This window comes from Brugia malayi (genome assembly GCF_000002995.4).
Source record: "Brugia malayi strain FR3 genome assembly, contig: Bm_v4_Chr4_scaffold_001, whole genome shotgun sequence".
Classification (NCBI taxonomy): Eukaryota; Metazoa; Nematoda; class Chromadorea; order Rhabditida; family Onchocercidae; genus Brugia; species Brugia malayi.
In genome coordinates, this window is record NW_025062478.1 from 7,876,858 (window position 1) to 7,902,687 (window position 25,830).

Genomic DNA, 25,830 nt, shown 5'->3' on the forward strand with positions numbered 1-25,830 from the left:
TCAGGAAAGAGAAGACACTGCAAATTTAGGCCAAGCTATTTTCGCTTCATGCCGTTTATAAGCAAATAAATGCGCCTTATGTGCCTGCTTCAACTGATGGCGAATTAAATCAGGACATTCATTTGCCAAAAGACATGTTTCGTAACCATCAACTAGCAGATATCTGAAATAAAACATTTCAACCAGAAAAGTACTGATCGCTGAGCTTACAATCAAACATTGCACAGAGTACCAAGATCCTAACAAGTTTCAAGATATCTCAAAGAAGTTCCATAGGAAATACACTTTTTGAAATCTATCTTCAATCTTCAGTCGAGCAGAAGGAAAGATTTTTGTAATACATAATACCTTATTTATAAATACAATTACTCTAGTAAAAAATAATCAAAAGAAATAAAAAGAACATACAGTCCATGATCTTCAGGATTTGTAATGCCAAATTGATGTGCAAGAACGCGACATAGCTTTCCAGCTGTCATTTGTGGTACACCAGGAAATGTGTGGTATCTGATAGAACCATCCAGTTCATCCGGCACGGCTACCTTTACAAAAGCATCTGACGATGATGAAAGCACTGGACTAACACTGCCTAGTGAAGAACAGTATGATCCATCTTCCTAAACAAAAAAGGAATCATTAAAGACAGCAAATTAGATGTCATAGATTCTTTTACGCAGCATTACTTGCTTTCCAGTGACGAAGGAATAACACTAATATCTTGATGAATCACTACTTAAATACGAGATGATTATACAATGAATTAATCAAAGATAAAACGGCCAATCAAGAACGGAGTAGAGACTTCACTGCTTGTTAATACTTTTACGGGAAGTTTAATGACAAAAAATAGTGTATTAAGAAGTAATGGAGATGTCCGAAATTTTATCAAATAATTTCTAGACTATTCAAACATTTTGGAGAGCCAATAATCCGCAAGATGCAAGGCCTTTTAAAAAGTTTAAATCGAAGCAGAGAAAAGAATTAAGGTACCGTTATTGAAGAATCATCCACTTGACCTAACTTTCGAATGCTTTCAGTATTTTTCAATACATCAATGGCGGAAAAAAGAGTAATGAGGTAGTAACTGGAATCACCAGTAGTCAGCAATTGTTTTGGGAGCAGCTCCCACATATACCACGCTTCAACTTCACAACCGACCGTAGATGTACGTGCTAACAGATACACTAACCATCGCACCAATTCTAAATTTAATTTGTTTTACAGTTTAAGTGACTTTTAATCAAACTTTCGAATTTTATCTAACAACTGAATGCTAACTTATAAATACAATCAACTATTTTTATTAGTACTAACCATCAGCAGGAGGTAAGACTTTAATCTTGCTGCTTTCAATACTAATCGGGTCGTAATTTTCCATATCACCACCGCTTGGATTGTCGCACGACTGCTGCCTGCCAATTGCCAAAAATATCACTCGCAGTAAGTTTTCTAGTTTCTTCAGCGGTGAATAATGATGTTGCATTTTTCGCAAGCAAATTTTAATTGTTTCCATTTTCTGAGTTGTAGGAGGTATGAACTAAAATCATTACAGTCAAGATGCCACATAGTCAAAAACGAGTTTATTCCAGTAATCCCAAATTCAGATTCCTTTTTAGCAGAATCTACTCTAACAACATTAATTCAACATCATACAGAAGAAACGTACTTTACAACGGACTCCAAAGCCTAACTGCTCTGGCGACAAAGTTCGGACATAGGTAAGATTTTCAGAAAGTGCTTGAAGCCAACCATTTTTTGAATATTCGCGTATCATCAAGTGATAAAGATGCGGTTTTACAGGGCCTAAATTTTATCGTTTTAACCAACTTTTTTCAAAAATAAAAAAAGCTTTTTCAGAATCTTGCCTTTTAATTTCATTTTAGTAGAAAAAAATTTTTTTCAGGTCCCGTGTAAGTAAATCAGGAACTATATAGTAAAAAATTACACTGCTAAACTAAAAATACATTACGTTAAAGAAAAACTTGCAAAGGACAATTTTGTGCAAAATGGCTTCTAAAATTGCATCAATATTCAAAAACTCGTTAGCATTCAATCGCGCGCGTTCTTTTTCGATTAAATCATGAAGTTCGCCTTCTCCATGCTTCACCAGATAATTCTTTAAACCATTTAAAAACTGTCGCACATTTCGAATTACCACCTAAAACGGTGTTCCAAAACAACTCCCTTTCATATTTTTTAAGATAAGAATCCATTTGAATTCTCTAAATGATCTGAAATTTTCGCAGTAATTTTTAAAGTGCACTTCTGAATAATACTAATTAAAATCTAGACATGGTTTCCATTTGTCACCAACATTTGTTTACCTAAAACTGGCCTAAACCCAAAAATTATTTGGTCATTACTGCTAACTTAGAAAAGGGCGAAAAAATACTTGTGGATCGCACTCTTCTGCTTCAAATGTACATTCAATAAAGCGTCGCAGAGTAGCGCCGAACACTGTGTTTTCCTCCTGTGATAGCCTGTAACGACAAGTTATAGTTATGAGTCAAAATAAGGATATAATTTCCGATAATTTAACAAACAGCATACGAATTGAAAGAAAAAAACCTTTCAACGTATTCCTGAATTTTTGTACCCGGGTCTGTACTCAAACTATTTTTCAACCTTGGAGGTGAAATAATGGGTGATAGTGCGCGAATGCTTGTTGGTATGTCGTCCAGAGACTCAAGCCACGAATCATCAAGCTTTGAATATCGTGGAAGGATACGCGGCAGCTAAACATAAAAACAGCATAGGAGCATAAGAACATAGAAAAGCATAGATATTTCATATACGAGAATAAAACAAAAAAATAGAAAATTATAGTTCAGACATAAAAGTGTTGTAATTAATCTAGTGATTAGCCAAAAATAGCAAGAAAACGTACTGAATGTGTGTTTGTTGACTTATGACTATCCATGGTAGCTGTTCCGTCAGACATTTCTCCAGCATTACTTATGTTCATAAATGAATTTGATGCTTCCGGATCTCCGCTACCACTTGTGACTGACTTACTGAAATCAAAGAAACAAATGCGAGAATCTGAATGAATAATCCGACTAAATTAAATGGAATCGAGTAAATATGAAATAAGTTACAGAAAATTGTAAAGTTAGAAATTCTACCTAAAAAGAAGTAACCAACCATATTGTTTCCAGTTGTTGCTGCTTATCCAAATTATCTTCACTTTTCAAATAAGCATTAATGTTTATAATACCATTACGTCGACCATCTGACTCTGCATTATTATTTAGGTGATGATTATCGAACCTCCGAATCACTACACCGTAGTCGGCATTATCTTGAATTATCACAGAAAATTTGCAAATGTAAACAAAGATCAAAAACAATTTAAATGATAGAAGGTTTATCTAAATACCAAGACAAACCAATGTTCGTAAATTCGGAAATATCAATCAGAGACCTTTTAGTTTAATCTGAGAAATTCTCTTTAACTTAGAATGAATCAAGAGTGTTTCCAAACGGATGAAATAAATAAGTCGTACTTCGACTATCATCTATACTAGTGATAGACTGTAATTTTTGAAAACTTCTTTCCTCTTCACCATTATAACTCATTTCCAGAGAACAAATCACCTCATCATCGACTTCTTCAGCAATCGCTCCGCCTAAGCAAAAACAAAATTATTAATGTCATAATAAGATAAGACAAATTCAAAGTAAACAAGCTAAAAAATATTACTGGCCAATTCATCTATGTTATACTAACCCAGAACTTTGGCAACGAATAATGAATGATGCGATAGTATAGTTAGTTATGTCAAGCATGTATTCGAAAAGCATAAAAACAAGACTATGGTCGTTGAATTTTTTTCATATTCGAGCTTCCACCTTTAAAAAATTCCTCAAATATTGGCTACCTTCACAAATTTCAAGCAGAAATTTATAATATAATAAAAATTAACCAAAGACAGTTTGATTCGTGTCGATGTGCCGTGTAAGAGTGGATGGTTTCTCATCTCCATAATGTGCCAAATCTAACAAATTTTCCCAAACATTAGAATCCCACGGTTCGTTGAAGACTGTACCAGCGACACTAACATTATCATCATCTTTTCCATTTTGATCTTGACTTGAAGTCCTCGTTTTCACTACAAAATTGATAAATCTTGGTTGTCACATTTAAACAAGAATTTTCTTCCAACTAGAGGCTGATATCTTCATGAAGGAATTCATTTATTCACTGAGTTACAGAACGATATTCAGAGTTCAAACTTTCACAATAAGCAGCTAATTTATAACACGAAATTATTATAATTAATTTGGGTTTTCAACATTACAGCTAATGATTTCACGTTAAACTTGTAACACGAATTAGTGCTATGTAGTACTTAAAGCATTATCAAAAATTCGGCTATCAAAAAATTTAACCACAAAGCCCAAAGTTTCAATATAATTAAAACCTAACCAATTAAATCTGATTTTAATAATGTATCAGCGGATTCGGGTAAATGAGCATATTCAGATGTTAACTTTCCGCAATTATTATCACTATAAATAGATGTGCCGTCGAAATTTTGTCGTAAATGAACAGAACCTTCAAATGACGACTGAGAATGAAAAACTTTTGATAACGCTGAAAATGTGGTTTTTTAAATTCTTTTTCTTCAAACAAATTTCATAATTGCTAAAGAATCTCAACAAATTTAAAATGATTAATAAACTTTCAACAACCTTGATTGCCATTTCCAGTAGTCATTCCACGAAGAGGCAGTTTATTCTGCAACGAACTTCCAACCACCACCGCAGTTAAACTTTTCTTTAACAAAGGTATTTGTGGAGTTGGTCGGACCTGTAAAAAAAGAATATTGGAGAAGTCCAAAAATGATTTACTTTTTTGACATAATATTAACTAGCCACTAGCCAATTCACTTTTCCCCACTATAGTAAGAAGTAAAGAGATAAAAAATTGTTTTTGCTTTGTTTTTAAAATGGAAAAGATTCAACGGAAGGAATGAATGAGTGAATAGCAGAATGACTGTGTAATTGAAATGAAAAAAGGAATAACTATATAATTATTGAAATGGATGAACTGAACATGAAGCTACCAAGTAGAAATGTACTTTTCATTGATGAAAAAACTATTGCAATAATTATTTTCATTGATGAAAAAACTACAATAATTATATTACGCCATTTATCAATATTCCTGGAAACGGTATCAACAACAATGTAGATAGTAGCAAAACTATTACTACTGTACCGCAAATATCGGGTAGGAGGGAATGATAAACAAATAAGAAAACATAGAAGGTATACTTCACGGTACGAAATATATTACATCTTATCAGGGAAAGAACATAAGAAAATAAAAAAAGATTCCTATATGGCGCGTGATCTATTCTACCAGAAATTGGATACATCTGAAAAAATATGGAGTTCGAATGAATGATTTCTCTGCTACAATATGTGTTACGTATTATGTAAGTAAAGCCAAACCTTTGCAATTTTTTGACGACTTTTCAATTCACTATTCACAGCTGACCAAACAGCCGTTTGTTCTTTAGCAAAATTACTTCCAGTACAAGTAAAACGCTCATTAGTTGTGTTGCCAATAGATGGTGAAGAAACATTGTAAACAAAGGAAGACCCTGAAAATATTCTTGAAGGTTTCCGGTTTCCGAATGAAATTCAGTAAAAAAAAAAAATGGATAATTCAGTGTGAAAATTAGACAGAGAAAGAGAATAAGTACTAATCTACTCCCAATACTAAGCCTTCCGAAAATAATTGGCACATTTAATTAAAAGTATTATAAAATTCAAAGACTCATAACAGTAAATCATGATTGCGAAGCATTTTGTACTTTTTTTGCTGGCTTTGCCAGTCAATTAGAATTAAGATATTCTGTGATTCTCAAAACTAATAAGAATGAATTTGCTTTGAGCTATTTCAGTTGAAAAGCTTATCTCACAGATGAATACATATATGGTATGTATATATTTATATCACCTCCCTCGTCTCCGAACAGATATTAATTATTTCATTAATATTAATTGTATCCTCTGGAAAAGAATCAGAGAATAATATTGAAGAAACGCATGACTCACTCTTAATCATGTCTATCTATTAGTATTTCCTGATTCAAGAAAAGAAAGGATAAAACACGTATTGCTGTTGTTATGATTTGTGATTAATTTCTTTATATGGAATGCTAATAAGTCACAAATTCGTATGCAAAGGAATAGTGTGACTGGCAAATCGTAGAAATAGCAAAGGATATTGAAGAATAGAAGAGGAAACAACTTATACACAACTAACATTTACCTCGTTTAGCAACGGACGGACTCCATGTATTAGTCTGAATAGAAGTCGATGATAATGAATCAGTGTTGCTACTAGTAGGTGCAAAAACTCGTTCTCTGGAGTGTCTCTCGCTGTGAAACCTGAAATTCATGAAAAAATTTTATAACTGAACTAACAAGCGCAATATAATTTATTGCTTTAAGAAACAATAATCGAAACACTTAAGCACTACTAAATAAATCCTATCAAAAAATTTGCATAATTCAAAGAAATTGAATTTTCCAAAAATGAAAAAATGAAAGAATATTAGAAATCTCATGATAAACTAAAAGACAAATTGACAATGAAAATGAGTATTTTCAGAAAAGACAACTGCAGAAAGCAAAGGCAATTACGAGTCAAAACTTGATAGCTATGGGACTATCAGAGTGAACATTCAGAAAACAGGAAATAAATTATTAATCCATTCCTAAATATAACAAGTTCAACATACTTTAAAGCAATAAAAAACTATATGCTTGAACCAAGAAATATTATACATGCTAATCGAGAATCTAAGAAGTTCCAAGAATACAAATTAAAGTCTGTCAGATATCTTACCCAGGAATACAGGAGAGATAATTTCCAATTAATTGTTAGCTTAAGTTTTTTTTCTAATGATAAGACTACTCTTAATTTAATTATTACATAACTTCATTAAAAAATCAATTTCAAAACAAAATTTGAAAGGAAAATCAAATTTCTAAAAAAAGAAAAGTAATAATAATGCATATGCATTTTAAGCAGAAATGGAGTATTCCAATAAGAACAATCCTGTATTTTTGAATCGCTAAACGACAACAAAAAATCCAGTGCGGTAATTTATAAGATAATTTATTGGCTTCATAAACTGGAGTTCAGATCAGAGCTTTGTATAAAAACGTAAGTAGACAAAAATTCCATCTTGAAAAAGATGCGAGGAACTAAGCAGAACTTGGAGTGGAAAACCAAAACTAATATTGTCTGCGCGCGATGACAACAATAATTCGGAAGGAGGGAACAGCCTTGAAAAGCCAAATGAGTTCGAATGAAATGTGAACGAACTCAGAAAACCAAAACTACCTCCTACCGTTATTGCATCAACTACTCCTGGGTTAAAAAGAATAATTTCTTTAACCTCAAAACATGTACTTCGTGCTGGAGTAACAATTCTTCTCTGCGATCAAACACTCGAATTTCATTTCGTAATGGACACCACTCAATTGCGCCTGTATTTTAACTTTTTATGATCAGAACGAGAAAGCAATCTAATAAGCTGGGAATATATAATCATTCAGAAGGCAAAACAGAACCCTCTTTTGAATTACTGCAGAAAAAAAAACGAAGTATCACCATCAATAACATAAATAAATTTGCTCTTGACAACACAGAAATACCTAGCAGTTGAAACATTTATGATAAGAAAACGGAAAAGTAGACAGGGAAAGAGTAAACGGAAAAGATGGAAATTGAAATTTAACAGTGAAAAGGACAAAACCCTTCAGTGAATTAGAAAACATTCATCTCAAATCAACATAACCAAATTGACAAGAAGGAAAACATTAGTGTAGTAAAAACGCTGTCTCATTACTAAATCTCTATATTGGTAAATATTTTGTTCTGATCAGTCCGACCGCAAGTAGAAAAACAGAAAGTTGTAATTGGGTCAAAGAAAAATCCACTCAGAATAGCGAGACATGTATGAAAAACAACTAGAGGCAAATGAAAAACAAAGTAGAAAAAAGCTATGTACTAAATGGTTTCAGCGACAAACAATACTTTTTTTATAATTTAAGAAAAGCCAATATTGCAATTTAATGCTTGAATAATTTGGTATCAAAAAAAGTACAAATAGTTAGTTTATTCGATTTTTCAATTTTGCCGAAAAATAACACAAATCTACCGCTTTTTACAGTTAGATTCACCACAATATTCTATAGTAAATGCCCTTTTTGTTACACAAATTATATACGATCTCCATGATCATACACCAAATATACAAAACTAAAAAAAAACACGCTCAACTATCTATTAACGCCGTCTCTGCCATAAGGAATGTGGAATTGTTTAGAAAATATTGTTGAGAAAATTATTAATTGTTAAATGACAAGACATAAGTTATCCAGAAAACCTTAGTAAAAACACTAAAATCTAACTAAAAACAAAATATTTATTTCCAATCTATGCAGGCTTCCAATGCGAAACTTAGTAATAAAGAGATAAATTGTATCTGTGTTACAAAACCGACAGGAAGATCAACGAAGACACTGAAGTTCTGAGTTTCATTTTAAGAATTCATTGCGTCTTCTAAAGAAAACTATTTAAATCATAATAATTGCGATAAAAATAAAACTGCAATATCTTTTTTGAAATGTTTTAATTAAAAATTTTTAATGAAAGGGACAGTATAAACCCAATGTTTGAAACTATTACAGAAACAACAAACATTATTCCAAATTACGAATGTACTAGTGTTTGTGTGCCGCTTACCGATCCACTTGTTTGGTTCGCATGTGTATAATTTTCATTTTCATGCAGAAATGAACTTGTAAGATCAGGAACCGAACTATTACCATGGAAATCAAAATATCAAGGAAACTACTTCCATTAAAATTAAAATCATTCAAACAAGCATATTGAAGTGAGGAAAATTGAACAGTTGCAATAAAAATAATAAATATCGAGAGAATTCTCTCTTTATTAAGCACTGATTTTATAACTACAGTGACTAACAGTAATATTGCTAGCATCATGAGAATGCAGTAGAAATATCTACTTTTATTACACAGTGAAACTTAGTGATAATATTCAATCAAGAAAAATGAATTTCGATTCTTTTTTACTTCCTTAAAATTTTTAAAAGTTAATAACAAATGTCGAACGCTTTTGAATTAAACAAAACGGTTTGACAATGGTACTGAACAAAAAATTTTATCAAGGAAGTAAATATATAACGAGTTAGATGAGAGAACGAATCTCTAATAGAGTACAAACTGCATGCCAAAGAATCGTGGTAGAACTACACCAGTAGTTTTTATATTTATTGATTTTATAAATAAATTCGTTTTTAGCAGAAATAAAAGTAATTTATGTCGAGTTTGATTATTTATTAATTTGTTATAGTTAGGTAAAATGATAATAAAAGTTGGTGAACAAACAACCGCACATTTTTTCATGAATTATCAAAATAAATATCATAATTTTACTGTTATAAAGAATACACTAAAGAAACATTTCAAGCATAGAAATTCCAAACTTTTTTCATAGCTGTTAAGATTTGCAATATTTTTTGGTACGTGGAAGTGATCGTGCCCTTCAACAATCATCATTTTTTATACTTGACACAAAATTAAGATGGTATAAGTCCGAGAAAAGTCAGGCGCGATATAGAATAAAATATGAAATATTCTGAATATAAACAGCCAAAAAAGAAAAATAAAATAAAAAAAACAATAAGGAAAAAAGAAATGGTACTATTGCCACTTCTATAATTCTGTTTTTTTCTACAATTCTTTCTAATTCTTCTGGTTTCAATTTACGCATAATTATATGAAATGATATGAGAGAAGTTTGCAGATTTTTCAGTCAATGAAATTAAGCAGTAAAAAGAAAGATTAAAGATCAGATATATTTCAGAACAATGGTCAAAAAATGAAGTCTATGAATGACTCCACAAGTAAGACAGCTTCGAATTGCGACATTGTTTTTTCAAATTAATTTAGACAGAGAAAGACAAAAAAGAACTAGAGATAACTTGGATATATATATATATATATATATATATATGTTATTTCCACAAAGAAATTGAAAATTGAAGAATTCGCCATCTTTATGGACTAGGAAATGGAAGTTTGGAACAATCTACCGAGATATTTCAAATTTTCATTCTCATCATTTCGTTTCCTGCTAATCCTCATATAAATACAACAGAAAGAAAGAAGAAACTGCAAAAATCGGAGAGCTAAAAATACATCGTCACTAATTTAAGAAATGGAGAACACGGTTTCTGCATGAAAGGGAAAAATGAAACGAATATGTTCTCATTCAGGTCATTTATAAAATCCAGAAAGATACTCTGAAACAGTCCTTGCAAATTCTTCACATGACCCAAAAATTCTTCACAGTGTGAGGAAATTCAGCTATAAAAATTCGGATTTTTTAGTGCACAGATCAGCGACTCAGTTTAAAGACTATTTCTCAGAAACAATTCTTACTCATGCAATCTACATTTGGATCAACATACTTCCTTCCTCACTTCAAATTTCCATAAAATTCTATGTGGTCAAAATAAGAGAGAAAAATAAAAAAAAAAAAATTAATTATGATAGAAAGCAACAAAGTAGCATTATCATAACGACAATAAATAAATTGTGAAATATGCAAATGTATTAAAACTGTCTTCGATTCTTACAATCACACTCTTTCACTGGTTAATCCACAGTTCAACAACGATGAATTAATCATTGTTTCTATAGGAGTAGGTTTCTTGAATTCGCAATTGCAGTTTAAGCTTTCATTTTACAAGGCACATAGCATTCTTCCTTGATCCTTTCATCCATAACTATCAAGCAGTTACTATAAAATTAGAATTTTTTATAATTAAGTAGAAAGAAGTTGTGACAAATGCAACACGGCCAGGAAAATCGACGAAACATAAATGATAGCAAAGTGAGAGAAATACCAAATATGGGAAATAAAAAATAATATATGAAGTCCTTCAAATTGGTTCTAATTCGACAGATCTCAGTAAGTATGCAGAAATATGCACGCATAAATATAAACGGGTTCGATTCCAATATGAACACAGTCAATGCCTGTTCAGCGTTGCAGAAATGTCGCCTACACCAGCAGCGATCAACAAATAACACACAACACATACCGACGCACACCATACATACATACACAGATCCACGAAATATTTATCTTTCAACACTTCGTGGCCAAGGCAACAACAATAATGATAATAATAATTCGCACATATAACTGGACTAAGACACAAACCTCGTTTGTTTAGCATAAGTAATACTTTAGCAATATGTCAAGCAAACGAGGATCAACAACAACCTATGGCTATGGATGACAACATTGTAAGAGACAGTCCGGACTGAATAAAAAACGAAAAAGAGAGCAGAGACGATAAAGATGGTGAATAATAAAATACCTATGTAATTAAGGAGTTCTTTCTTTCTCCTCACACAATCATGATGACGTCAATTATTTTCATATCTAGTGAAACAAACCCATTTCTTTAAAAGTTTAGCTTTTGGAATGAGGGATGAAAGGAAGGTCTCCATAAAACTAGAGTTAATCTTCACGTCAACGTAACAAATTATAAAATTTGATTAATAATAATTTAAGTTTCATCAGAGTGTTTAGAAATTTATTTAGAAATTAAAAAAAAAAAAATAATAATATTGCGAATTATTAGTACCAAGCATTATTTTACAAGTCACAGATTCTGCGGAAATATGCAAGCTATACCGTTTTAATAAGATTTTTGGAACGACTAACTTTCTGGTAAAGATAGGTTCTGCACCGTCGCGGCCGTCATGTCTTATATCTTCCTGCTCAGCTTGTTTCGCTAGCTCTTTATGAGTCAATGATGGTTTTTGGAGCAAACTCCCAGTACGCCAATCGTTTGTTGAATTATTTCCATGTATATCTTTGATGTACTGTTTGCGTCGTATTACTGGTGTAACTAATCCTTCATTTATTGTCTAAAATATGTTTGTAAACTAAGCCGTAGTGATCTGTTTGTAAACTAGAGAATACAGTCAAAATTAACAACAAATGAAAGCAATAACATCGTCCAAAAGTTTTAGGAACCATAACAATATTATCTATCCATCATTTATAGTTGGTTAAGCATTTAATAAATTACTGGTACAAATGAGAGTAAAAAACATTATTAATTTTTAAACTGTGCTATATTTATCCTTATAATGCCGTATTATTGTAAATGTTTATCCTACAATGGTAGGATAAACAGCACTTATCGGCAGAAGCAGAAACAGTACTTAGTGGAAAAGGATGTTTAGATTAAATAGTCATAACCTGTAATTCTCCAGTTCTTGGATTTCGACCAAGCTTGGAAGTTAATGCTTTCGCAGTGGCTAAAACTCCGGTAACACCATTTGTTAATGAAGTATGGGCCAAATCTGCCAAATCAGGAACCGACAGACGACGCTGCTCAGTTCGAAAACTTTCACTGGAGCGTGTCCTGTTGTCAATAAATTTGTTATTTCACTATGTTTCAAAACCTCTGAGAATTTCAGTCTCTGATTAACCTTATTTTCCGAAATAGAACTATTATTCAAATACATTTAAAAAAAAAAGGAACGGAGCAACATCCCCATGACCCTTTATTTGGATAAGTTAAATGAGATATTAAATCCATTGGAATCTACTCGAAATTATCTTCGAAATATGACCGACAATATACCTTAAAACCACGTTAATATTACCAAAATCAGTTTCATTTCTTTCCTTGTAGTGATTTCGCTGAGAGTGTTGTTGATGACCAGATCTGGAGTTTGTTTCAGAAACTGCGACTGTTGCTTCTTGTCTATAATAAAGATGGATCGCAACGCTGTATTTTTGAGAGCATAAGAAACATTTTTATGAGAAGCATTTTTATGAGATCATAAGAATTAACAAAAACACTTAAAGAATATTCCGTCCAACTTCCTTTGAATTGATTTCTTATTTTAAACTGTTTATCTGCAAAGCAATTTCGTCGTAATCAAAATATAAAAACTATATATAAAATTTTATTACTGCATAATTTTCCTGCTTTATAAAATTTTTAAATCTTATGCAAGTGAAATATAAAATAAATTTGTACAATTTAAGATACATATTTTGTTATCTCAAAACATTAATTTAAAACAAAAATTCCGTGACTTAAGTAAGTGGTTATCAAAAATTCGAATGATATTTAAACTGAGAAAAAATGACGAATAAATACAAACCTTACTTGAGGATCTTTGTCCTCTTTCTTTGACTTAGCAGAATAGGATTGTTATAAACTTTCAAATGGACTCAGGAGACTTTTCTTACTAAGCTGTTACATCAAAACCGAAATTGAAAGCTTGTTTATAATATGACAAATCTATGTAAACCGGGACAATCATGTAAAAATTAATGAAATTTGCAGATAAAAAGAAAAGTTGCAGGAAAAAATATTGAAGTAAACGTTCCCTGAGTGAAGAAATTTTGCTCATAACTGATATAAATTTACGAAACGAAAGAAAAACAAATTCAAGCCATAAAACACAGATATAATCAAGTTTACAAACAGAATCTAAGTCATTATTACATGAACATAATAATTAATGTAAAAAATTAGTAAAAAGACGTAATTTCTCTTATAGTCTGCTATCATTAACAGAAAAAAAGTTTCCCTCTACGTAAGTTTCACGTAAATGTCCTACAGATCCTGAAAAATCCTGAATATTGATTAGACATGCATTTTAAACATTAGTAACAAAGACCGACAAATGGAATGAATACCTTTTCCTTTTCAATTCCTCCAAACATTTACACAAGGTATTTCCATCAGGACATGTAGATGGCGACATCAAAGTACATCGAACACCAACATCACTACCAGCAGCGGCATTATATTCTTTATAGTAATCGGCGTTACGTGGTACATATCCAGCCGTCAAATCACTCCGCTCGCGCCTTAGTGCTAGTGGTTTCGGTTTTACAGCCGGTTTTGGATTTACTGAAAATTTGCCACACAAGATAAAGAATTAAGGAAAAGGTGCTCAAGCAAGTTGATAGGGAGATCCATTATATTCATGATAATTTATTCCTTATAAATTCCCAAGCTGAAAGACCAATCAGTTAATCTGCATGAAGATTTTGGTTCACTGTACGGAAATATTTCTTTACAAAGCCGATGACAGTATAAATGAAATAAGGATAGTAATAATGACATCTTTTGATATGCTAAAATGATAAAACACTGAGCTCTCTCTAAAAAAAAAAAAAAAAAAATAAAATAAAAAAATTTATATCTTTATTTTAAAGAGTAACCAACTGATCAAAAAGCCAGGCATCATATATATATATAGTCAAGTATCATATATAATAAGTTTTCTTAAAATCCAGTACTGAATATTTAGAGATGGGCCTTGAAAAGCGAAGGAAATACCTCTGAAATGTGAATTTGAGCCGTTTAATTTTTGTACCTCTTCCTGAGTAACAACACCATTGGCAGAACGACCTGGTTTGAAGGTACGAAGGGAGGGGACTGCATGTTGATTTCGTTCCAAAATTAAGCAATCAGCAGATTGATCGGCGATGTACGACTGTAAAGAATTAGCATCATGCTGCGTTGACAGTGATGACGTCGATGAAAGTGCCAAAGCTGACTGACTTCTGAAAGAATATGAGATTAAAATTTGTGTGCAAACTGACAATTTCTCTCATACAGAAGCAATTAATACTAAGAAGGTGAGGACAAATGAAAAGAGAATTACTGAAATTACTCGATTCACTTAGAGTCAACATTTTTTGAAGGAATAAAGACTAACGAAGTGATTTTCTGCTCTTTCAAAGGAGTGAAAGCACGACACTGAGCCAAGTTTATCATTACAGGTTTTGTTTCAGCATCCCTTTCACCATTGCCGTTACTAGTACCATTATCGCTACCACTTATCGCATTTGACGAGCTTTCTGAGCGAAATATATGCCTTAGTAATGATCGTCGACCAGAAATAGTCTGCGTCGATACATCACCAATCCCTGAGTTATTCTGGAGTGATGTCATATGCAAAATATATGTTCCTGAAGCAATCACACCTATATAAAACTCAAATTTTGAAAGAATAACTCAGAAAGTTCATCGTTACATCAGATACAACTAAGAAAGATAAATCAGTGGAAAAATATGGCGGAGAGAAGAAATGTTAAAATAGCATATCTAATAAAATAAAAAGATGCAAAACCAAACATTACCAACTAAAAATATATTTCCACACAAAATTTTTCTGACTATTCTTTTTGTGATCTAAATTTTCAGAGTAATTTTTTACCTTTACCCATGCAAGCATTAATTACACTGTTAACACGTTTTTCATTGGCGCGCTTGGAAACGGAACTACCACTCGTTGCGTTTGACACATAATGTTTTGTAAAACTTGAACGCCTCTTCGAAGAGTAACGAACACTCGACGATTCTAAATCCGAATGCTTCTGCGATGAACCACTACTTTCTTGTGCTATATCACTCGTCCAAAAATCTGCAAAAATTCAATATTTCAGAACAATGAAATTCATTAGTAAAAGAAAATATAAAACTGAAATAAGGAATAATAGAATGCAGATATCATTTTTCTGTTGAAGATGAACTTTGTGAATTTAATCTATTATGTTCAAGATTTTTTTTTCATTTTACAAAGAGAGTGTTGCCGCAATAATGATAACAAAATGAACTAAAGATGATAAATGCAAAGTAATCAGATAATGTAATTCAATCACAGTAAGGTCAGAATACGATCTTGAAAGGTGACCCAGTTTTGTCCCTTCAATAGAAACAGTGTGAAACTGAAGAATGCCAATGAAGTAACTGTGTGTTATTAACATATCAATAACAAGGTGTTAGGAATGAGAGCAAATGCGAAAAATGAAAAAATCCCTCCGAAAATACAGTTCCGGAAGATTTTACTGCAAATCAGCAATTAATCTTTCAGCTGCACGAAAGAAAAGATTACACTTTCTCATAAGTGGAGGATGATGATGTAAAAGAAACACAATCTTTTGAAAAAATCAAAACATACATATACATACACCCTCTCTCTCTAAATTTCATCTTTGAACTAATAACAAAATTTTAGAGTTTGAAAAACCAAAAAGAAAATCCTAGCGAACCTTAAAGTTATTACTGAAGTTTTGACAAGTACTAACAACGAATATAAATCGCAAATTGTGGAATCCAAAATTTATAATAAGTAGGGATCTCCTTTATCTGTCTGAAAATATAAAATAAAACATCAGCACATAGAACAAATTACTAACCGATGAAAAGATGTTAAAAGGATGTGAGTGGCAAATTAAATTTGATCGTAAGGTACTTTAAATCCCTTTTCATTCCAACTGTTTTTGCAATTATGCATTGTATTTTGTAATTTTTTGTTTTGTGTATTTTGTAGGCAATTTTTTGAGCCTCAAAAAATATATCCACTTGAAATTTAAAAAATCCATGAAAAGCACTTAAAGAAAATTGCCACAACACAGAGTATAAAATCCAGAAAAGATTTTCGGATTCGCGGTGTAAATATCAAAATGCATGAATGCAGCAGCTGTTTAAAATGATCACTATCAATACAGACGGCAACATAAATATATGCATAATGTATAACGTTAGCATGCATAAATTTATAGTAGCACAGCGACAGATTAGAAACAATATTTTCTTTAGTCTTCCTTCTTTCGAAATTTCAAAACACTTAAAAAAGGTAAAATTATTTCTGTTGCCATTCCTAGTATAACCACAAAGTAGAAGTCTAAACACGGCAAACGTCCAAATAACAAATTCCGCTCTTAATTTTCTATATATATTTTAATATATGTTTCACATATACATAACGAAAGTAGTACTTTATAAGTAGATTTTGATCGTTATCACTTTAACAAAACTTTTATAGAAAAGTCTAACACAAAAAAAGGCTACATTTTCTTATTCCTCATATTAGGTTCCTCTTATAATCTTTAAAAAATATGAGAAAGTGATGAAGAAACTGATTGGAAGAGCAAATCTTGACCTGACCGTTAAGATAATGTATTGGGCATTATTTGTTAGAAGGAATGTGCCAAAAATTCCGTTAAACAATTTCATGTTTCAGCTCAAAAAAGAAAAAAATGATGCACATTACATCACAAAGTGATGATACATACTTAAATTTTAAACAATTTCGCACAACCGTTTTCACGAAAAACTGCGTTCCCATGTACCATAGTGAAACATACAAAATGCTAACTCAAAAGAGTTTAATTTGCAAATCAAAAGACAAACATTGTCAAAGTAAGGATGGATTAAACATTAAACACTCACAAACGGATATGAGTTTAAACAACTTTTTAATTAATACTTCCCTTTACATAATACGATGCCAGAAGTAAAAATAAGTGATAAACAGCTGTAGCAGTATGACAATTATGTTTCTAAGCATCCTTCTCAATATATCATACATGTTTATCAGTGTTCATTTCATATATGACTGTTTATCCATTTATATTTAAGCATGAAAATGATATCCAAACTGAACAGCGGACTTCAAACAATTTCTAATTCTCAGCAGTAACAATTTCGAAAACAAAGATTTTAAGCAGTATTTGTAACCAAAATTTAAAGGAAAATGCTCGCCATTTAGATTTTTTTTCGTTATATATATATATATATAATTTATGCCACTTTTAAAAAATGAATTTTCGAGCACAATTACACAATTAAGTTCCCTCAGAGAACTGAAACAAGCCATATTTACATCGAATTGATTCAAGTCGGCTGTCTATTTGGGTTAATAGCATTTTCTAAAACTATTTTCATCATAACCTATATTTATGTTTATACTCATCTGCTTACACTATAAAATTCCACTTGAGCATCATATAATACTGAACACTGAAGGAATATAATCATTTACAAATTCAGGAAACGGAAAAAACTGTGAAAGCAGCATAAAGTGGGAGTTTATTTTGGAAAGAATTAACAATAACAATAAAATATCTGCCAACACTAGGACATTTGTTTACGATACTGAAAGTTATGGTATTGAAAGCAGTGAATTTGAAAGGGAAAAGAAGGAAAGAGAAGCAAGAAAGACGAAAGGATCAGGGCTGAAGGTTAATTCAAAACCGCCAATTACATTTTATAGAATATTATTTGATAACCTTTTTTATATAAAATTTCAATCTACTTTATCGCTAAGTCCATTTCAGATAACTAGGTTAAGCGATTTGTTTTATTCTCTCTAATTTCTTTTATTTTGAATCGAAGTAACTTAAATATTTTAAACATCAAAAGTAATGTGAAGGGCAGCGTGTGTTACAGCTTCAAATCCTTTGGTAAAGCTCAACGACTGCTCAGTATTGCTTCCTCGCATCTTTAAGTGTGTTATGCAGTTAGAACTTACAATAAGATAGTCTTTATGAATCCTTAAATTCAAGGATCCGCAGCTTCAATCAATACTGAAATCGTAAATTTTGCAAACTGCAAAAGGACCTTCAGATCGAAACAGCCAGATGATGAATAATGCAGCCATCTAAGTGATGCATTGAAATGGGTCAGATTGTTAAAAAATATCGAATACAAATGAAATTTGATGTTTTCAATTTGTATGGAAAAGTCAAAGACACCGTATGTCTTTCTATCATTTTCTGAACTAAATTTTTTTCATTTGAGTTGAAAAAAATTTTTTTATTTTAATTTTCAAACAAATTTCCAGAGTTAAAGAAAAAATTCATTCTGTTCTTTTTTCAAAACTGAAAAATTTTCATTTCACTTGAAAAATTTTTTAAATATAAGAATGTGCATCTGCCCGACAGGATTTCTTGACATTTTCATAAGCAAAGGTTCGAAGAATTCTGTAAAACTTGAAAGTTTTTCCTAAATCAGAGGTTTGACCACTGATTTAGAAAAATTTATAATTTCTAAATCAGTGGTTTGACGAATTATAATTTATCCCAATGTTGGCATAAGAAACCTCATTCCAAGAATATTAATAGGAGGATAAGAAATTCACCAGGAAAGAAAGGTTCTCTGATTCTTTGCCTTTACTAATACAAAATGGGGTCCAGTCATAATAGTCATTTATTGTCAGATATAAATGAGCGCATAAATATTTTCTGGAAAATCAAACTTTAGATTACTTAAACACGAAATCTTCAGCCACGTTGTAAAGATTTGTGAGAACCATTCTATTTTTGTATGCTTCAAGTTCTATTAAACCATTTTCAGATTTATCATAATAATAATAATAAAGATATGACAATGATTAGGTGAATTACGAAGCAAATTCTTTACTCCTTATTAAATCCAAGTAAGCGAAGAATTTAGATTAGAACACTGTGGACAATATTGAATGGTGAAAGGCCCTTGAACGACAGATAAGGAAGAAATTATAAATATAAAAATTGAGGTTGGTAAAATAGAGGTTAAAGAAACCATGAAAAGAAATATAATAAAGTAATAATTACTATGCAATCAAATTTTTTATTTTTGAAAATTGCATCCCATACCTCAACATGAATAAATCCGAATTTCCTTTACAAACGACAAATTTCCTCAATAATCTTATAATTGCTGTTAAAAAAGTTTATGTCCTCTTCTACATATCTTCTTTCCGATGGCTTGAAGACGAAGTTTTACTCCAACAAAACTTGATTTCTTTGCCTCTTATTGATCACAAATATATGGAAATTGCTTTCTTCCACCTATTTAATTTTTATATGTGAAATAACAGAAATTTTTACTTGGAAATCTTCAGTTAATGTTATCAGACAACAACAATAAATAAAAATATAAAGCATGCTTTCACACTTTTTATTGTGAATAAGGGAAAAAAGTGCGTCGAGACATTGGAATATTTTTTCCCTAAGTTGATTGACTTTGAACATTATAACACTAAACAAACTAGATTGCATTGAAAACAAACCAATTCTGTAAGCCAACATGATATTAGCTGTATCTATTCGCAGAAGTATACAGAGAGATGCTGCTTTCTAATGGGATTTTATTAGCATGTATTACTCTCAAAAACAATTTATTTTTAAAGAAAAACCAACCTGCCAGTACTTTTAAGTTGAAATAATTTAATATTTAAAACAAATACTAGAAAAACAGAATACTTAAAAATAGTAGTAAACGGAAATCCTAGATGTAAGATAAGCTGGAAAAAGAAACTTAATTTCGAAAATAAAAAATTTACGCCTGATACTTAAAATACTTTAAGTTATTTTGCCTGAATCTTTTATAAATCCTCATATATTACAAAATATAAAGGATATATTTAGCACAGGAACTTACCCAGTATCTTCTTTTAAACATCAACTATTTATTCACTGCTACATTAATTCTCTGTGGCTTATAGTGCATCACTTCATTCTAAGCATACTGAATATTAAACACCTGCCTGTTTTACAAGAAATTCAATCTTCATAAGTGATTAAAAAGACTCGATTTTGGATTTTGTTAATTTTACCACTATTGGATTTAACACTGATTTATATCAGCCTATTTTTTGCGTGACCGCTTTATTCAAACCGATTCAAAAGTCAGGAAAATTGAACAAAAAATGCACAAGAAAAATATCCAAGAAGTGCGAACGCATTAATTAAAGAAGGGTAATTCTTTTTTAAGCAGGAATGACAGACAAATGTTCGGAAAGGACAAAGGTCACCAACAAGAAAATGTTCTACTGCTCTACCATATATGTATATGTATATATACCTCACTTCACAGCAATCCACAACCATTAGATTCAAATTTGAAAACTGCGAAGAGAGAACCCCCTGTGCATAAAGTTGGAGAAAATGCATGCACCAAATTAGCATTTGGGAATGAGATCCAAAATAATTTACAATTTGTTTCTAACACAATTTTATCTGATGTCAAAAACAGCCCGCCATATCATAAATCCTTAAATTAAAAAACAAAACTCATTTACCTAATTCAGTATATTTTTTTTTAAAAAATAAAAAGCAAGAATGAAGGCAGCAAGCATACAGAAAACGAAACCGTCAAAAAAACAGATTGAAGTCCGCCAACTTTTATGTCAGCCCTAAAACTTGGAAGTAGAAAACTTAAATTTTCCGCTACTTTGATGAAAGAACTACAAAAAGACTTATAAAACCATTAAGAATACAAGAAATACCATACAAACAATTACCAAAATAAAGGACATTGGAGGATAATAGTGGAAAATGCAGAAAATAAAAGAATGTTAAACACTGCACTAACCTTGACCCATCAGTGCCAGACTCTGTAACTGCATGCTCGTACAGCAGCGTGTAATTGCAACCGGTAAGACAAGATTAGTCTGAAGTTCTTCACTGAAAATCAAAAATGACAGAAAATGAATTTCATGTATTCAAGTTTTTTTTTTTTTTTTTTTTACATTTCCAAATTTCATTTCACATTTCAAACTTAAGCAAGGGATAAGGTCTCAGAGTAAGAGCACAGCGAATTTATGGTAAGCGACATATGAAAATAAAGAAAAAAATCAAATGTTTTTTATTCACGATTTCTATAAGTTTTCCTCTTAGACATATCAGTGCATAAGGATATGCAATATCCCTAAAGTTTGAGTGAACATACTATGTAAATTTCATTTTTTTTATCAAATCCTTACATAATTTCCACTAATAAAACCAAGTACTTAACATTAATTCTATTGTATATATTTAACATTTATTTTTAAATGTCCATACGAAATGAAAAATTAAAGAATATATGTTTAATCTTTTGATTCGTATAACAGGTACGTCAAAGCGTCAAAAAAGAATTTTATTGAAGCATAGTGTGCTCTCAGTATTCTGCATGACAACGCAATGCTCGTGCTGTTCCTAATTACCGATAATTTTGGCAGTGTTCATTTAAAACAACATAGCAAGAATACAAAAATACACTTCTGATTACAAAGTTCTTTGGCATTTAAAGGTTTTCAAAATTTTCAAAAACATCTAAATCAAGATATCTAAAAATTATAACTTACCCGTTCAAACAATAATGTTCAATTAATAAAGGAAGTGATTTAAAATAGTATGGCGACGATTCTACACGTACACTTTTATCCGAACCGGATGATTCGATTAGATAATGATCAATATCGGATGCTAAACCAGGAGGTGAACGAATACTTAATGCCATTGAATTAGGTTTTGATGATGACCGCACAATAAAAGCCTAAAAACAATTAAGGAAACAGAATTAAACTTTTATCTCTTAAACTGCACACTCGGATTTGTTTAAACTTCATAAATTATCCGAATCAAGAAAAAAAGATCCATAAAAAATATCCGATTTAAGAAATAATACATTATCATAATTAATTAATGTTAGAAATGTGAAAATTCCAAAATCTCAATTGTAGATATAATAAAAGCAATGAAGTGTAGAGAATTACGCATTTTAAAATCTGATCAAATTGCCACAACGCACTACACGATTCATTTATGAGCAACGATTTTCCTGTTTGAATTTAGAAAACGACTGGAAACTACATTTACCCCTTCATTCATTGGGCGAAGCAAATGGGTAGCAGCGGAACGGCCGATATGCTGCAAATACCAAATGGGATGCGTGCGAATAATTTGTTCCAACAGCGTGATCCCTTTTTCACTTGCACTTTTTGCACCATCTTGACTTTTTTCTCCATGATTTAGCAACTGCAAAAGTGCTGACGGTATATATTTGCACATTTGAACTTGAAGTGGTTTATTTCTTAAACAATACTTAATTCTATTGGAAATTAAAGTACACAAAGTTTCTGAGTCACTCCAGTTTTGATTCTGATTCAACTACAAAGTAAATAAAAGATTAATCTAATTCCATTATTTATTGTTACTTACATGTGCATATGAACTAAAAGAAATTTTATTTCCTTAAAACTTTTAAAGAAATAAATCAGCTAGCATCAACTTACTTCAACGAATTTGCTTTTTCTCTTATCTTTTGATGAGGTTGTGCGTCTGTCACATTGTACTGCTGTAGATTTTTTCATACGACCAATACTTACTTTGAAGTTTGTTGGTGATTTAGGATGCTGAAATAAAAATCAAAACTAAACGTCGAAACTGGCATAATCTTTCCGATACAAATGTAAATGAAATGATTAGCTAATGCAAAAATATTTGGAAGTCTTCATAAATCAATTATGCAGAGAGAATAAAAATGCAACTCAGAAACAGCAAAGGTTTAAAAATCTAAAAACATCTAAAAACAGCTTCTCTTCTGCAATATATTTTACCTGTCATTTTCAACAAGAAATCATAACTAAACTACTACAGTATTATAGCTATTTCCTCCAGGGAGTTTCATGGAACTAGTGAAACAGTTTTTTACACAACGATTGGAGAAACAAAATACAGCTTTCCATTGGTATTGTTGTTCGCCGACAGCCATTTTCACCCGCCGATGACTAATTCTCAGTAGAGATTTGTTCTCACATATCAATTTTGTTTTTCAAAACAACAAATGACCTCAACATATACAGACAGAAATTTCAGTAAAATAAAACTTTACTGTAAAAACGTTTTTATTTCAAACGCTATTCTCATCCAAACTAAGTTTTAATAAAAAGTAGTATTGCATTAGCAGTTCTCCATCTAAAACCTGAAAGAATAAGAGTAATCCTTACATCCATAGCTGTTGAAGCTAGTATATCTATAACTGGATTACTCGTACATTCTATCGGAACACATTTATTCATAACTGTTGTCGGTACCGCCTGATCGAGAAACTGTAAAAGATTTCGAAAAGGCATTACTGAGTTTTCCCAGCTTCTCCATAAATAAGCCATTTCTCCTGTCGACAACAAAATATAATGAAAAAGCACAAGTCAAGTATCAAATAAATATATCGAGGCATGAGTAGCTGAAAGTGATTTTTGTTATACAATTATGATAAGATTAGCAAAGCTTCCTATTATATGGAAATTATTTCATAATAATAATAATAATTTACCACTCTCAGCATCAAAATTTACTAAACTCGTTAAATTCCTGAGAATTGAGAGACCTGAATTAAATTTCGTGCAAATGTTATGGTCTATTATGTATGTCGTAACCTCAGTAGGTCCGTTGTCGATAATGAAAGCTTCACATTTCTTGCTCATATTTATATCAGCAATTGTTGTTATATTTTCGTTGCTTTTTTGACTATTTTCCTTTATTCTGATTAATAAAGCATCATCCACTATCTGCAAAATAACTGGGGATTGAAATTCAAACTCCTCAGCATTTCAAAGAATACAATTAAATACATAGGAAAACAGCTGAGAGCAGTAAAACTGCTGCAAACTAAGACTTCAAAATATTCTAAAAAAATTTCAGTTAACACTGACAACCAGGAAAAGACAAACATTTCAAGTATCTCCCTAATTTTATATTTCTCTATTATCGTTTCTCTCTACTATTTATTATTTTTTCTATATTTTTCTATACTATTTATTCATCAAGCGATAATAAAAACAGATAACGAACAGGAAAGAAGGAACTAAATGGCTACTAAAATGGCAAAGTGTAGGATGGCGAAATCTCTCGCAACAATGCGGTATGGACGTTTTAAATACGTTTTTTTTTGATCAGAAACGGAATACTAACTGAAAATTTCTACATATAACGAATCAATAATAGATTGAGAAAATATGGATCTTGAGTTTTTACGCTGTAGGGTAAGGTACCTTCTTCTTGGCTACAAAAAATATGACTGCCTACATCCCAATCTTCGCAGAGCTCAACAACAGATACTGTTAAATGTACCATTAGTTTGACCATTACTTTTAAATCACTATGTCACGTTAACTCCACATCTTCCCTCATCGATGCAGCGCTAAGTATGCCGGTGATTATTTACAGACCGGAGAAATCAATCAAAAAACAATGACTACTTCAGCATTTCATATAACCATTTCAATAAGATATGCAAAAAAGGTTGTCAACATGATATAGCTCGATAGATATCGACCTCGACTCTGTCTGATTTGATTAGCGCTAAAAATAGTAACACACGATTCTACAATACGAAACATAAATACATCGAGTTTACAATAATGAAAAAATGGAATGAACACATTTTGATGGACATTGTGAGGCTGTTATGAATAATAACTGAATGATAGAGATAATACGACGCCGTGCAATATGCCTAATTTACTGCTTAATCTCAGATTTTATAAACTTTAAGTCTTAGATTCGAACACTATAAGAGTGCGAAGTCTGATCTCATCAATCAATTGGATAAAGAAGAGATGCTAAAATGACGACAGGAGGATTACATATCCCTCACAGAGAGGAAAGAGAGGACATGACATGCTCTGCGATATTTCCCCTTCCTCAGGAGCAGATGATCTGTATGATCTTTTCATCACTTTCAATCTTGCTCTCCACCCATCTCCGCTACTATCTGTTAGAAAATCTTTTAATAACATTGAAATTGTGTCATCTCGATTAAAAATAGATTCAATAATAGGACGTAATATGTAGAAGAGGAGAGATGATACAGAAGTACTTGTCCCCTCAGTGATGTGACAAGCTTCGATAGAACTTAACGAGGAGAAGCGATGAGTTCCACTCTTCACTTTTCTAAATAAAATGGTATATGTGCGGTAATGCTCCTATGAGAAAGAACAATTTTCATTTTCCAACTCTAAAATTCTCCCGTTGCTCAGTATTCTTTACTTCATTCATAAGTACCAACAGGGAGCATTCTTTGTTCATTTTCATATGAAATCTCGGCATCAATTCCATCGCCGGGAAAACATTTATATATGGAATTAAGAAATTGATTTTTCTTGCAACTTCTTTTTAGCGTTCTATGC

General features: G+C 31.4%; 1 protein-coding gene across 3 annotated transcripts; it reads right to left on the reverse strand.

The window, feature by feature from the left end:
* Nucleotides 1-24,775, reverse strand: Bma-rin-1 (Uncharacterized protein; the record flags this gene model as incomplete). 3 transcript variants are annotated; one of them, XM_043082065.1, is made up of 31 exons in its annotated part: nucleotides 1-163; nucleotides 409-617; nucleotides 991-1,202; nucleotides 1,315-1,537; nucleotides 1,667-1,803; nucleotides 1,987-2,158; nucleotides 2,393-2,480; nucleotides 2,569-2,735; nucleotides 2,888-3,014; nucleotides 3,145-3,301; nucleotides 3,507-3,629; nucleotides 3,927-4,112; nucleotides 4,430-4,558; nucleotides 4,696-4,813; nucleotides 5,461-5,612; nucleotides 6,287-6,405; nucleotides 7,422-7,512; nucleotides 11,820-12,000; nucleotides 12,338-12,503; nucleotides 12,726-12,848; nucleotides 13,796-14,012; nucleotides 14,445-14,671; nucleotides 14,827-15,079; nucleotides 15,328-15,534; nucleotides 21,252-21,343; nucleotides 22,006-22,196; nucleotides 22,520-22,678; nucleotides 22,936-23,055; nucleotides 23,650-23,751; nucleotides 24,079-24,210; nucleotides 24,728-24,775. In XM_043082065.1, the coding sequence occupies 31 exons, from the start codon at nucleotides 24,773-24,775 to the stop codon at nucleotides 1-3; spliced, it is 4,791 nt and encodes a 1,596-aa protein (XP_042937999.1). The 3 variants fall into 3 exon arrangements, with proteins under 3 accessions (XP_042937999.1, XP_042937997.1, XP_042937998.1); XM_043082063.1 differs by lacking the exon at nucleotides 7,422-7,512 and having other exon boundaries at nucleotides 11,795-12,000; XM_043082064.1 differs by lacking the exon at nucleotides 7,422-7,512 and having other exon boundaries at nucleotides 4,430-4,597; nucleotides 11,795-12,000.
* Between the last annotated feature and the right edge of the window lie 1,055 nt (nucleotides 24,776-25,830).